This window comes from Trachinotus anak, unplaced genomic scaffold (genome assembly GCF_046630095.1).
Source record: "Trachinotus anak isolate AG129_WGS33_773 ecotype Australia unplaced genomic scaffold, CSIRO_AGI_Tana_v1 ptg000021l, whole genome shotgun sequence".
Taxonomy (NCBI): Eukaryota; Metazoa; Chordata; class Actinopteri; order Carangiformes; family Carangidae; genus Trachinotus; species Trachinotus anak.
The window spans coordinates 7370361-7386752 of NW_027273872.1; the positions used below are offsets into that span (position 1 = coordinate 7370361).

Below are 16392 nucleotides of genomic sequence, written 5' to 3' on the forward strand. Positions count from 1 at the left end.
AATGAAGACATTAAGACAAGATTTTCTTTTCTGAAGTGAAATCTACACTTATTATCTTTCCAACTTAACTGTGTAAACTGTTCAAAGAATACACTGAGTTTTCTGGAGGTTGGCACATGAGTCATAAGGAAAATTGATCCATTGATGATATTGTTTGTGCATGCTAATGCTTTAGCCCACATTACATTGACCCAGAAAGCTGGCCTATTTGGAGGACAGGAACATCTTACAAAATAATGTAACATATTACATCATATTACTCAGAAATATTTATTTTTTCAAAAACCAGTCTACTGCTATCAGTCCGTGTGTTTGTGTAATCTGTCAGCATGGAACTATTGATGAGATAACGATTGTCCCCAAATGTAGTGTATTCTTCCTTCATGAAGAAAAGAAAAAGTATTTTGATCTGCTTGTATTTATGCTGAGATAGTAGTGTCAGTGCACTATCTACGCTCTTACTTGCATATGCCATCTTCAGGGTCCTCCAGACCAAACCTCTCATCAAAGGTGAGCTGGATCCTCATGTTGCTGGGGGCCACTAGCCTCCAGGCCAATGCAGTATTCCTGGGATAAGTGTGTGGGAAGTCTGGGCTGTGGACCATGCCCTCTCCGGACACTGTTGTGATCTTCTCCTGATGGGAATCTTGCACTCCTTAAACAGAAGCCAAAAAGAACAAATAAGGCATGTCATTAAAGTGATTGGTACGCTGACAGCAGAGGAGTAATCAATGAGCATAATTTGACTAAGTATGGCTTGGTTGAGACACGCTGCATACAAAGCTCATAATTGAGATCATAACCAATCTGGTATATGGTGCTCAATTAAAAAGGAGAACATTTTGAAGAGGGAATTCATGACTCCCTCTGGCTATTTTCTTTGAATGACTCCAGATTACAAATTCATGCAACACACTGTAGACACTTACAAAAACTCATGCAGCCATATCAAAAAGCTTTTTAAGGCTGTTTCTGTTTATTGGAGACAACCTGCTTTCAAAGTTCTCAGACAAATGAAAAGACATCGAAGAACATTTACAATTACTGAAATATTATTTTTTTTATTTGACTTGATTGAGTGACAAAAATTGCTTGGGAGATATGTAGGAATTATTTGGCAATTTGACGCCTTGGTGCCCGATGAAAGGAAACCTGGACCTGAAGCTGGGTCTCACTCAGGGCTTTGCTCTGACAGCGACAGAAATATGAAGATGAAAATTAGTATTCCTCAAGAATCTAAGCCAAACTAAACAAGTATACAATCATAAACATGTATGTTGACTTTTTATGTGTATGGTCTTGTTTTTAACTGTGTGTTGTTATCATGAGTCCATGAATCTAAAACATTAGCTCAAAGGAAAGCCTGATGAGTTTCACCACGTTCCTCTCATAAAGCCATTAATGCCTGTTGGGGCCAGCAACTGCAGGGTTTTAATCACTGTGATGAAGCTTGTCATTCAGTCCTGCAGGGCTCCATCGGGCCCTGTCACCTTCAGAAGAAAAATTGCCAGGCTACTTCCACCTGAGCCTCACAATCATTGCAATGACAACACCCCGAAGTCCTTCTGATTAAAGGACCATTTCGGTACAATAATGGATCAAATGTAAGTACATAAGAGGACTGATTTATGCCATTTTCACATTTTAAGCAATCAAAAATAAATACACAGTACACAATACACTTAAGGGGGCTGCATGTAGCATCAATAATTTTCATAATAACATAATACCTTTATGTAACTGTGATGAACAGTCACCTTATTCATCACTGGTCTAAAATGCAAGATAGTTACAGTGTTTACCTGTGAAATGCACATACATTAGAAACCTTTTTTTTTTTTTTTGGTTAGTATTCCTCAAGAATCTAAGCCAAACAGTTTTTCTCTGCTGCCAATATTTGAGGTGAGCTAGGCTGAGAAAATTTAGCTGAGCTATGTACTGAAGCTGAAATTGATACAGATCTTCTAATGTGACCCTTGATACGACAAAATAAGGACATTTCACAAAATGTTGTGTTGCTGTAGCTACATTTAAGAGAGCAAAATGTCTTTCTGGTTTGTCTCTAGAACCATTAAGCAATGCAGAATGAGACTGTTTGAAATGCAATACAGAGGCCACAAAACACTTGCACCCCAGCATTTTTTTATGATTCAGTGTTTAAATTCCACATGGAACACTTGTCAACACTCAAAGAGTTTGTTTCACATAACAAAAATTATCAGTTTAACAAAATGCAAACACTGACTTAGTATACTGTTATTAGTATCAACATGCTGTGTTGAAATGTTGATGACTTTCTCAGAGATTGTACTGATAAATTTACTCTGTCCCCAGCCTGACCGCAATTTGTTTGTGCGGTATTTATTTTGGTGCCACTGATGATCATTCAATATTCATAAACCAATTCAATATGTCCAGCTGCCAGAGGAACCAGCAGCAGGGGTTTAATGTGCTCAGAGAAGAAGTGTGCTGCTGCAAATTTGTTACTGCATTAAACGGATGAGTAACCATTTCCCTAGTGCAACTTGTATAGTCAAATTTATATTTGAAACACATTCTGAGCTTGATTACTCTTTATTTTGTCATAAATTTGATTTAAGGATGTGATTCATACCCGGCGGCATGATTCATTCTGAGGTTATTTGCCTGCAATAGAAACAAAAACACAGGCAGGTTAAGTTTGTGCCCTGTGCTCACCCTGTACAGTGTCAAATAAAAGTTCCACAGGGACTCTGAGTTTCTAAGGATGGTTCCAAGGACAACAAGTCTGTCTAAAGGAGTGGTCACTGAAAATAAGAAACCAACTTCAGCTGGGCACTGTCTGTTTTTCTCTAGCAGTGCGAATTCTGATCATTTAAAGTGAGAAACGAGAATTGACAGTTCACCCCTCTGTTGCTTAGCTTTCTGTTCTCACATGGGACTTATGTGGCTTAGAGGTAGACAAAAGCAGGCTGAAATTCCAGCTGTCGCTGGCAGATTTGATCACCTAGCTAACTAATTTAGTTAATGTTTTCATCATGAGGTAAAGTTTTAAGCTGACCTGTTTTAAAACAAGAAATCTGTAAAAAGTGTCTTATATAATATACACTTGATGGTTACATTAATGATAGGCAGATGGGCTATTTGCACATTTGGCTATTTACACATTTATTTTGGCCATTTTGGGTTACATGCTGTGCTTGGACAAGCAAGAGAGGGGTTTGATTTGTGCTCTATTGTTCACATTTTTAAGCAGTATGTTTCTACTGGTAACATTACAGGAGAAAAGGCTTATAGAGGGCTAACCTGTGTTTTTGGTGAACGTAAGAAACTCTTTACATGTAGAATATCAGTCTTTCTACAGCCTCATGCACACCACTTCAACAAGTGGAGAAATCCAAAGCTTGACAGGCCTGCTGCGTCTGGTTATGATTGCTACCCTCTGAAAGGACAACCGCTGTTTAGTGGAGAGTTTTAGCAAATGGTTCATTTTTGAACTGTTGCACATGAATTTTCAAAGGAGTCAGTTATTGTCTATTTAATATTTGTTCACATTTGCTTTTCAGAGTGCAATAATTATTTTCTAACATACATTAATATCTACCTATAACAAAAAATGATATGGCATCAGTGCTTTTTCTTTTTGGTTTTTCTTTTCATTTAGTTTTTTGTTGAGAACAGTATCCAACTCTACACTTATTCAGATAAAAGCAGCATTTTTGTCGAGATCTACCTTGATGTCATCCACACTTTCTCTCCTGGCATCCTGACTGATGCTGTCTATCAACAGAGTGTGCGGATAAAACATCACTGACACTTTTCGAAAGAACAATTACTTGAGATTGCAGGTTCACTTTGATGTTTTCATTCAGGTTTGGTGGCGAGCCAGGTGGGAACAGACTTGAATGACAGTGTGCCAGATGCAAAGAAAAACAAAGCCCAGGCATGACTTCTCAATGAACAGGCTCTTTCATAACTGTGCAAAGAGTTTGGCCTCAAGTACAAACTGTCTTACCAAGTGAGAGCTACTTTCTCCTGGCAAATCACACTTTTTGCAAAATCATACATGCACTATTATGTGGTTGAGGACTACACCTTTCTCAGGGGGTTATTACAGCATGATACTATTCAAATAAATTTACCAAACTTTTTCTAGCTGGAGTCAATATTTATTTGATGTATTTGCAGAAATTACAGGAAAAAAAGAAACAACAGCTGATTGCTCTTTTAATCTGTGGTGCAAGTAGCTGCAACAGACCAGATTTGATTGACTGTTTTTATATCCATTTGCTTGGCTCAGGAGGAAACAAGCCGATAGCTTTCATGCTATTAAGCCTCGGCCCTCCATCACAATGACATGTTTTTAATTACATCCCCATTAGTGTGGGCTCTAACATACAGGCTCATAAAGTATATAATGAATAATGTGAAAAAAATATGTGATTCTTCAATATATGACTCAAGATGTACTGTATTGCATGTGTCACAGTTCATGTACATATGGTATTCATAGAAAAAAAAAATCTACTTGCACAATTGTAAATAGATGCCTGCTTTTCTCTGGCGCTCTCTGTACATAATTGCTTGGGAAAATCTGTTAAATATTGACTGAAATGCATCTTTATTATGACTGTAATTAAGGGGAGAATCTGAAAGGAAAGTCTGAGCTTGATGTTGCAGAGAAAGAGGAAAAAGAAGACAAAAAGGCCTGAATAAAAGCATTAGGTCCTGATGAAAAGGTAGTCCAGAGAAGTGCATGGATGAAATCATACTTAATCCAAAAAGTCTGCAAACATCCACCTTAAACCTTACACTCTCATCACAAGTAATTTCAGTGGGTGGGGGAACAATGTGTTAGCATTCCTCATTTGTTCAGGTCTTTGCGCAAGAAGCTCAAGAATGAACTATCCAAGTGATTCTTCGCTGTGGATCTTTTGTTCACTTGCATCAAAGCAGAAACCCCTTAAGAGTGAGCTCCTTCAGAGTACATCATCTGAAAACCAATATTTGATTAAAGGAGAATCCGCAAGGTCAAAAAAAACGAAAAAAAAAAACCCTGAAAAAAACAGCCTCCGTCCTTTTTTCCTGAAGAATTTCTTGATCTTTTTTTTTTTTTTTTTTATAAACAATACTGTCTTTTCATGCATCTCTCTTTTCAACCTCCCCACTGATATCCTCCCTCTCTGATTTACCCTCTGTGTACTGTAAAATACACAGACACGCTACCAGTCAGGGTGGATTCTGGGCGTAACTTTGACTTGAAAATGACCTCACTCTTGGGGTTAACCAATGTCATCTAATGATCAGAGAAGCGGTCCCCTAGAGTGAATTACCTCAAACATGACTTTTCCTTGACCTACTTTTTTCCTCTGTGAGGAAAGTAGAGCTGACTATTAAGGGAGGAAGTGACTCTGAATAAATAGGGGCCTATACAGTGCAGCCATTGTGCTTTGTTCACACGTTAGTTGGTGAAACATTCATGCTGTTAAACATTAACCTTTCCACTGCCAAAACAAAACTGGAGTGTGCAAGCAGAGAGCCATGGACATCTGCACAGTAACATTAGTGTAAAGCTGTATTAATTCTACTGTTACTACTTGTAAGGATAATAACAAAGACAATAATAAAAGAGTAATATATATCAACATACACAGAAACTGCACAATGATCATACAGCACAGTGGATTCTGAAATGTGCACACAACCCCCCCCAACAAGCCCTATGCATATACACTGACACAGACATGCAGACTTATGTGCATGCATACCCAGATGCATTATAAAATGTTAAATGCCTTCAAGCAAAGATTAACTAATAAGAGCAGCCCCTTTATCCTGACGGCTGCATGTTTCTCATATTAAAGCAAAGGGAGGAATGAAAACCCTCCACTCTGGCTTCTGTTAGGCTCACTAAATTCATCTTTCTTCACGTGATATCATTACAGTGTCTCACTGATCTCACTACACATGTCTTAGCCTTGGAGTTTATCAGGTAGACATAGCTCTGGCTTTCTTCTGGAGAATGAGGAACATTGAGGCCATTAGATTCTCTTTCAATTGGTTCTGACTCAAACTTAAACTAAGAAATATATGAATTCCCAAATGAAATCAAATAGGTATGGATTACACTGCTACAGGGTTGTATTTGCTCAACAAGTTGGTCAAATGATTATTTTCACACATAATGGGCTAAAGATCGGTCCAGTACTACACCGTGTTCACCCAGCAGCCTTTTGCATCACGGGTAACCATTCACGACAGCTATTTCCTGTCTGGAAATCGACAGCCGAGTCACTGTGACACTTAATTCAAATTGTTTTTAATTTCAGCCATGTTACCTGCTGATCAAAATGAATGTGAGGCCCTGAGCAACAGGGTTGAAGCAGCTTTGGCCAGGTGATGAAACTGTGCCTAACAAAGAATTCCCTTTTTTCAATGCATGCGTTTCAGGTTCGATGCAATCACTACAACATCTGTTGCTTATTAAGACGGTGCAGTGGTTACTACAGGTGCAGTAAATTCCCGACCCTGCTTAGGATATTTATTGCTTTTGGGTTTACAGTCAGTCGGGCAAAAAGGGCTATAACATGCCATGGGAATCTTTCATACCATTAAAAAATAATTTGGCTGCGTGGGAGCCTTCTGCAGCGATTTAATCTGCCAGGCATATGCTCCTGTGTGTTGGGCTGAAGAGGAAGCATAACAGGTTTGACATCAAAATTCCCTGCAGAGATGAGTTAAATAAGGGAGGAAAGACTGATGAATTAATGCATGTATGTTTAAGTACTTAAAGTATATTAAAACATATTAGCATATCCATTTCAACTCCATGTTCAGTCTCTGTAAAGGATCATTTATACAGTGTAGGTATTTAGTGTGATCCAGTGTGGGCTGTCTATACCAAGAGCCTTATCATATGCATGTAATGTGTGTCACAGTTCATACATTTGTATATGTGTGTATATGTTTGCACATGTATTTTGATTGTAAGTATTCATTTATTCTCTCTATACATTTGAAGATTTTTTAAATCCAGCACAGTTGATTGACAGCATGGGCAAAGCTGCTAAGCCTTTGCTTATCTCCACACATGACTGGTCCAGGGATTAGACGACATTTCATTGCAGAACGTCACAGATAATATTGATCACCATGTCCATCCACAGCTGCCAATACTGAATGACCTGCTGAAGAGCCCTTGAGCAAAACAAGAGACCTCTAACTTGCTTATTTATTTTAAGTCACACTGGAAAAGTGCTTTGGACACTTTTTTTCCCCCCACAAATAAAACCTATGATGATGCTAATAATGTATGATTCAGAGTCGTGATATGCCTGCTTGGAGAGAATCCAAAATCACTGTCCTGCATCTATGGCTGTCAAGTAAACAACCATCATCAATACTTAAGTCAGTACATCTATTTTAAATCATATACTAGTGTTTGATATTATGTCAATTGTATCAAAAAAAGCTTCAGTAACACAGCTATACATCAAGAGAGTGAATATGCAGTTGGTCCCCAATCCTCTAGGGGGCTCACCAGTACATATAGTACTGTCACCCACAACAGGGAAAGCAAAGCTCTCAGACAAGGTGTTTCTTCTCTATGCTTTCACACTGATAAAGAGGGAAAAAAAACACTAATTGTGACTTATTCACCAGAGTACAGCTCTCTCTTCTGTCTACGTCTCTATTCAGGCCTCTTACACTTTAATTCCTATCATCAACAGGTGGACAATTATGACCCGTGAAAGACTTTTATGTGAAGAGGTCGAAGGTCAGAGGAAGTCTCAAGAAATTTAATCAGTCCCAGCACTAAAAGGACTGAACACCTTTTGGTTTTGCTGTGTTGCAACATAATAATGTGATAGTTTATTGATCCCCTCCATTTTCATGCTGCTCCATCTACAGCGGTGCCAGACCAGTGACCCTTGAGGGGGCAGGGTGGGAATGACCTGCTCAGGAACACTTCAGCAGGGCAGATAATTTCCACGAGGGGTGCTGCTGTACCCATGGGTTGTCTGACTGTAGGGTAGTCTTTCTACATGAGATCAACCTGGCCAAGTAGGAAGGAGGGACATCTGTTGACACCTGCTGCGGCAAAACAAAACATCTGCGGATCATATCAGATGGCCCAACCTGATACCATTAGTGTGTGTGTGTGTGTGTGTGTGCGTGCGTGCGTGTGTGTGTGGGTGCGTGTGTGTGTGTGCGCGCTTGCGCACACGGATGCATGCATGTCTGTGTCAATGCTTTTTTAAGTATTATAAAAGGGGATCTCAAACATGATATCATTTTCTGGTAAAATACAGACTACACTTGTATTAACTGTTAAGAAGTAGTAACTCAAAATCATGTATTTACTTATGTAATATTTATGGGTGAAAAAATATTAAAGACCAAACATAATGAGCCTTAAATTTAGCCAAAAAATAATTAAAATACAAACTTCTTCCAGTTAATTCTTCCATAAAAACAGCCTACATTGACTCACAAGAAGCCCTCAAGCCCATGCAGGATTTAACTTCCATAACTGCTATGAAATGTATCCCTAATGCAATCCACAAAGTGTTATCTGAGAAACGATTACAAATTGTGATAAGGTTTTGTAAAGCCACAGCTGCAGGTTGTTGATGATCGTAAATGCACGGTGACGTGAAAGCACATGCAAAGTTGTGCGAAAAAGCAGACACACCAAAGCTAAACTGCAGGCTTTCAACCCCTCAGGCTCTCTGTGCTGGACTTAGCGCAGAAAATGAAACTCGTCACCACACAACAGCCTCTCCTCAGGTTACAATGGTTCCCCGCCCCTGAATGATTTCTTAGAGCCTCTAATTAGTGCCCACACTTGTGTTTGGCATCCAGAAAAAGGAAGATTGAGTGTCAGTCTTTTCACTACAGCCGTCCATTTGTGTTGACCCTTTGGAATTCTGTGTCTGAACCCCTGAGCCTGGATTTAGACATGATATCAGCACCAAAATCAGTCATAAAGTGAAAAATAAACCCATCCAGGCTCAGTTTTACTCTTCTTTTATTTATGATAATAATAATAATATAATCGTAATAAACTTCACAACAATTACCAGCAAATTCAGCATGAGTCTCTCTTATTTAAAGTGACAATCTTTTAAGATGATTACTGACTCTAGTAAATGTCAGGTTTGTTGCTCAGTTTTGGCAAAACATCTGGTGGTGTTGACACAGCTGCACAGGTGGCAAAAGAGTGATGGCCATCATAATGTGGCACTAATAAAAAAAATCTGAAGTAAAAGGCCATCCCAATACTACTGACCTTAATTGAAAAATGACCTCTGGGACAGCAATAACCAAGACGAGTGCTTGGTAATAACCAAGAACCATAACAGTTGCCAAGGGCTTCAATTAAGAGCAAGAACCTTATTTGCACAAATATATTTCATTTTTGTTTGACTCCAGGGCCACACAACAAATTACAACTGTGTATAGGCCTGTGAGTCTCTCCCTGTCTCTCTCTTCAAATCACAATCAAGCCCTGTGCCGTCATTAATACAGGGTTCCCCATATCAACTTCAATTTCCTTGTCAGCTGTCAAACTCAGAATCAGTATCAAAGTAAATTATTGTTAAGTGGATGGACTGATAGTTTAGCAGAAAAAAGAAAGTCAAATGGCTGTGAAATGTTTCTCACAAACATTAGGAGACGGACCTAACCTCCCCTTCTGGCTGGAAACCAGGCGTTGACAGATGAACCACGTCTTTTTTAAACCTCTCGCCACAGCTGTGGACGACAGCTCCAGGCTGCTTTGTAGTCACATCTGTGAGCTGGACAGCTGGATGTTTGGAGAAAATTACAGTTTGATCTGTGGCAAGCCAGATTGGAGGACAGCTTTGCCATACCAGCCCCAGACCCTACTATTAAGACTGATCAAAGATCCAGTTTTTGAAATTAATGTAGCTGAGAGGATTGATAGCTGATCAAAATTCACTTTGTAGCTCCCTGGCTCCAAGACAGAAACTCTCAAACCTGCAATGAACAGCTTGGAAGAGGTCAATAATGTTTTCAACTAATGATTTCTAAATTGATCTGGGAGCGCACATATCTGCTCTGGAATCTCAGTAAAGCTTAGGTTGCAGCTTGGATAACTGCCAAATTCACACACTGGGCGAGTTTGTCTTAACACATCTTTCCCCCCTTGTCCCATTACTTTAATCTTATCTTAAATCAGGAAAATCCTAGTAACATAGACCTCCCAGTGCTCATTGTACTAAATCCCCTGGCTCTTAGCTTAAAGCATTGTAACAACTAAGTAATAGTCATATAAACACAACAGCTGTCTAACTTCCCAAAAAAATCATACATTTTACACAGCAAACATAACCTCTCAGCAACCCTTTAAGGTGCTTGGAGCAATGCAAGCAAATCTGAACAAAGCCTTTAGACGTCTGATGAGATTTTCAGCTGTAGCAAATTGAATGATGAATCCAAATCTGCAGACAAGGAGACAAGTAAAATAAAATTTTAAGAATAACATTTTCTAGTCTCTGGCTCTGCCTTCAGATACAGATCGATTTCTTTAAGCGGGTTGCCCTGGATCTCTAATTACTGCTACCCCACCAAGCCTTTCTAACCTTTTGGCCCAGCTGTCTAGAGAAGAGGAGCTGCAGTGTAGAATCCAGGGTAATGAAAGTGTGTTCCTTTCAACCTCTATGTATTTACTAAGGGAGGGTTTGCTGAGTGCAACTGCTCTTTTCTTGTAACATCGTACATTCATGCAGATACAGGCCTGTTACTACCCACTACAGCCACGGTTTCTTGCTTTGGTCAAAAGCACTGTGACAGCAGTTGTTAAAAAAGGTTGAGAGTGTGTCTAATTCACTGTCCGGAAATTCTCACAGGATTCAAACTGACGGCCCCATGGTTCCCAAACTATTTGGCTACCAAAAACCACCCACCCAGTCATATGCTTGCCACCATCAATGCCAAAGCCCAGGGAACAATATCTGTGCACACATGCCAGGATCACAACTTGCCAAATGGCTGCCTTTACTAAACCATGCAAGTTTGTATCTGGATCTTCTTATTTGACATGAGTAGCAATTTAAGGATTAGAAAATGGGAAAATTGATGTTTCTGAGGGGAAATGAATGTAAGCGTGGGCAGTGACTTAGTGTCTCCAGGTTAATTCCTGTAAGAGGGGAATACAATTATTGTATAATTGCAACGTTGCTCACAGAGTAGCTCTCTATGGATCCATTCATCCAAGGGTTTCCACAGGATTTGTATTTCAATCATTTTGGCAGCACAGTTTAAAGAGTTACATAGAGGTGTAGTTTACAGTCTTTGAAAACAAACTCACAAAAAGCAAAACTCTAAAACTCTAAATCTTTTGATGAATTGCCTCTCCATCTGCCTTTCTTACCGGTCTTAGCAGTGTTATCAAATGTGAACAGTATGAGGTTATGAAAATATTACATCAGAATGTCAGCAGTATGAAATGCAAACAGAATAACTGGCTCCACTCTCCAATTCAAATCTGTAATTCATATAGGTCTGGTAGGTCTTCCTACATAGCCAGCTACCTAGCTAAATTTATGCAAAATATCCACAGTAAAATGACCTGGGTAAGCCTGGGTAAGCCTGGGTAAGATCATCACAGCTATGCAAGTTGTTATGTGTTCACTCACGTTAACAAACATTAACTGCTCATGGCAACCTTTAATGGCAGCTTTTGTGCCATCTTAAATTACGTTGATGGGATGAATTTGTCAGCCCAGAGTGATTGTGAGAGCAAAAAGTGAAACAAAATGCAGATTAAGTCTGATAGTCTGACCACGGTCTTCTGAAATATAAGATGGAATTTCACTATGTGATTCGCTCACTGAACACCACATGAGGCTCTGGATTTCATATTTAATCGCAGCTGGACCTTCGACTGACACATTGTCTGTTTTTGCAGGCTAATTGCAAGTAAATTATCAAGGCAAACTGTAGCAATTCTCATATGAAAACAAGTCAGCCTCATAAAAACAGATTAAAAAATAAATAAAATAAAATAAATTAAAAACCTGCAGCTGTAATTGAAAGAGGAATGTGATTATGATTTACTCACATCTAGTAAACTCAGTGGTGTTTTATTTAATCAGTTGCTCTCTAGATGTAATTGCAGCTTATCAAACCATCAGGCCCTCATTGCACAGGGTGAGTTTTATTAAGTGCTTTTATGCACCTAAACTGCCAGTAACCCTTGTTTGACCTTCAGTTGACTATGACTAAGATCGTCTTGCTGTGACATCATCAGACTCAGTGGGACTCATTTTTATGTGCTTGTTTTAAGGGGCATGTTTTAAGAAATGACAAATAAATGGAGATACTAAGCACTTAGCACCCAGTTTGCCTTTGTAATTGACTATACAGGTCATTAAACCTCTGACTGTCCCCTGTTTGACGAAAGGCCTCCGAGCGCTCCTCTCTGACTGCTCATAAAAAGGCCTTTCAATCATCTGAGTCCATTTGCCTCTAAACATAACCCCGCTGTTGGATGCAATCCTTATCACAGACACAAAAACACGAAATGGAAGAACACCGCCAGCCACTAAAAGCCTTATTTTGTCTTTGGAAACAATGAATATTCATGAAGCTGCTTTAAGGAACAATGCCTGTGTAATTACCTCCTGAGATAAATGGTTACAAAACACATGCCTTTCTCTCCAGTGCTTGTATATAGTCTAGATCAAAATACTTCTCACTAAAACTTTACAATTAATTTCCTGAGCCAAGCAATCACTAGCTGTGGCTTTTACAGTAACCCCTAATTAGCATGTGTATGAGGAACTGCAGAGTTAGTTTATGCGAAATCACTAATGCTTTGCTGATTAGCCAATTGTTGGGTAAACTATAAGGAAAAAGTTGCTGTAAATTAGACCACCAAGAATAAATGTTTTCTTACGTATCATTATGTTAATATTAGCAGTTTTGTACTGGGGAGCTGCTCAAATCAACATTTTCTGTGCATCAAAATTGGATCAAATTACTTCGTGTAATGTGAAAGGTGTCACTTGTAACAGAATTAACATGCAGTTCCCCTGAACTCTACACAGCATTTCAGCATCTCTAACTCATTGTTTTGTTTTCACTTCTCTACTCAACATCAGCAGCGGTTTTCAGCAAAAAAGCTCTGATAACTTCGACTGTGGACTAGAAAACAACTCTATTGATGAGTAAATAGTGAATCAATGTAGTTACTTTTAATAATAACTAATAAGTAGCGTAGTGATTTATATTTTTAAGTATCTTGCTCAACAACAGTAAACTAACGAATTACTAATTATGTGTCTTTTATATATACTTTTGTTTGGTTACAATAGCCATTTATTGTTGTTGTTGTTATGACATTTCATAATTTTTATGTAAAAAAATCAAGGCACGTCTCCCGGGTTTACTGCCCAGACGAGATTTCCTTAGACAAGCACAACTGAGCAGACGAGGTGGCCGAGTGGTTAAGGCGATGGACTGCTAATCCATTGTGCTCTGCACGCGTGGGTTCGAATCCCATCCTCGTCGAGATGCAATTTTCTTTAGAGTGCCATTCATAACAATTCCCTTCAGGACAAGATAAGTTTCTAACCCAAATGCTCTCTTCCTCATTGATACATTGTCACATGTGCTAGGAAAAAAACTGTCAGAGCCAATGAGAAGTAGTTGATCATAGGGGAATTAGCTCAAATGGTAGAGCGCTCGCTTAGCATGCGAGAGGTAGTGGGATCGATGCTCACATTCTCCAGTACACTTTAGCCTCGAAGTCCTCTCTTGAAGATGAGGCAGTGTGTGCAAAGTGAGGCTCTCCACACCAGACTAATGGACAAAATAAGTAAGTACTTTATCTCAGGTAACAATAAAATGCAATCCTGATACTCCAGTTTAAATTTAAATATCAACAGGTTTTAACACTTATCAGGCACATGAACACTACTCAGAGGTTTATGATAGTCCGGAACAAAGTTATGATATATATATCTGGAAATTTATCATTGCAGCAATTATTTTGTCATTTCCTATGACATTTGCAAGTTAAACAGTACAAATGTGCTGTTCAAAAATGCACCTGAAAGTAAACCAGTGGTTTGAAAGCTGATTTAAGATTATTCTGTTTTTAAGGGCTGAGAAGGGGTCATTTTTCTAGATACTTGGCTGATGCTGCATTACATACAATGCCTTCCTACAGGGGAATTAGCTCAAATGGTAGAGCGCTCGCTTAGCATGCGAGAGGTAGTGGGATCGATGCCCACATTCTCCAGTTCTTGAAGCAATTTATTGTTTTGTCATTTCCTATGATGATCAACATTTGGTTCTCCATAGCTATTGTACCAAAATCAGACCAGTGGTTTGAACGCTTACTTCAGATTACTGTCCAGTTTTCAGGGTGGAGAAAAAAATGTCTTTTCGCTTTGCAACATGCTCTACCATCCGAGCTAATTCCTGACCAAAGGATGTCATGAGACCCAATAATTTGGTGCCACCTCAGTGCCAAAATTCTGAAAATGTGACGGTGCTTGTTCGTAGATACTAGAGATGGGATATTTATTGTTATAAACACTTAAGATTTGTGATTCACTTGTGTTGTGAATAGATATGTTATTAATATTCCATCCCATTATTACAGCCACAGCTGTGAAAGGAGGGATAAAAAGAAGTCATAGTTACCTTAACCCACACCCGACTAACATTAAGCCAGATTTGGCAGTGAATGAAGACAATCCTCTTTTTCATGTACCCAAAAACAAATGAATCTCTCATAAATTATGTTTATATGGTGGTCTTTGATGCTTCATCATTTGTTTGATTCTTTTCACAATCAGTCATTTTTGAGGGCATTTTAAAATGGGAGGTACATATTGAATGATGATGTTTTAATGATGCAAGACCATGTTATTGTGAATTCAAGTTGGACATTGGTCTCATTAATATCTGTCTTTTTCGAAAATATATTTAGTCGCACAATGTTTGTGTTTTGGAATTTCCTAATATGCTCCATTGAACTCTTTGGAATGTAATGGCATGTAAAACAAAAATTAGGGTATGTGGAACTAATGTGGACTTTAAGTGCATTGTTCTCTTCTGTATCTGTAAAGAACAATGCTTTGCAAGAGCAGAGTGCTGAACTATCTCTGTTCAACATAATAGACATCCTGGCAGCAACAGAGTGGTGAAAAATGTTTCATGTCCACAGCATGCATGGAAACGTGTCAATGATGTGCCTAAGAAAATCCTTCAACACAAGCATCCGATGTTGCAAACTACGCCAAAAACAATCTAACTCACTTCAAATCTCAGTTAAGGCCTGTCAACAGGTGTGAAGGGAAACAAAGTGCGAACAAACTTGGCTGTCAAGGAAGAAATGAGTTTGAAAAAAACGTGCATGAAAGATCTGCCTTGTCAATGGCATCTCATTAGCTGGCATGATTCTGGGACATTTTAATGCTGTTGTCTGTAAAAGCCCTAATTAGAGGCTGCTGAACAGATGTAAAATGTGGAGCGAGTAGGGTGAGACGGAGGAAGAGGGGATTGTAACACCTCCTCTACTAACTAGTGGGTAACCTGTCATACTCTTCTTACAGAGTCTCTCGGGATTACTCATTCAGAAGGCATCCTTCAAGCTATTATCACACAATCTATGAAGAGCATTTTTAGTAGTGGCAGTAAAATATTAAAATGGTAATATGGAGAAAAACCTACATATGTCTATTATTTAATCTAATCAGTTATTGCATGTTTGAGAAACACTGAATCAGGTGTTTTTCTGATCTTATTTTTTTGGTGTTTAAGTATCACTCAAAAAGTCAACAGCTGTTGTTCACTGTGTACACTGATGCATTAATACTGACAGAAATGTTAAGTGAGTGATTAAAGCTTTGTACACCACAATGCCATCAATTGTAGACTGATCCACTCTGGATATAATTTTTACAAAGCACCAATGTCAAATGTGAAAAATGGTTTCATTTATTGTGAATGTGAGGCCAAATATATGTTTTTCAATTTTGCCAGCTTAGTGTGGGCCTTGTGTAAACACTCACTACAAAACCTAACTTAAGATTACAACACAATTGAGCAGCATGTCAGAAACAGCGAAAGTTAAATTGCCCGTGTGTACACCATTATGTTCCACAGCTGTGATTTAACATCAAACTGCTGACAGAACAGTGTAACACACAGTGTAAGACAGGAGCAGTATGTTCAATGTACACATTAACATACAGCAAATGTGTCAAGTCGGAAAACACAGTGAAATCACCAATAAATAATGCTTTCCTTTTCCTAATGTCTATTACTGACTTTTGTGGCGAGCTGCCCAGTTTATGTCATGTTAATTATCTTCTGGACGGATATACAAATTCACTCCACCCTCATTCCAGACTAAAAACACTATCTTTAACT

At 38.8% G+C, this 16392-nt stretch overlaps 1 protein-coding gene and 2 non-coding genes across 3 annotated transcripts in view; 2 read left to right on the forward strand and 1 right to left on the reverse strand.

Moving 5' to 3' along the window:
* The window catches only part of pdgfc (platelet derived growth factor c), a 47964-nt gene that overhangs the window by 16650 nt on the left and 14922 nt on the right, over positions 1-16392 (reverse strand). Inside the window, exon 2 of the mRNA XM_071457748.1 lies at positions 463-655. Coding sequence (XP_071313849.1) covers positions 463-655 — 193 coding nt within the window. The remainder of the gene's footprint in view (positions 1-462; positions 656-16392) is intronic.
* Positions 13437-13518, forward strand: trnas-gcu (transfer RNA serine (anticodon GCU)). Its single transcript has one exon. It is a non-coding gene; the product is annotated as a tRNA-Ser (tRNA).
* On the forward strand, positions 14179-14251 carry trnaa-agc (transfer RNA alanine (anticodon AGC)). The gene has a single exon. It is a non-coding gene; the product is annotated as a tRNA-Ala (tRNA).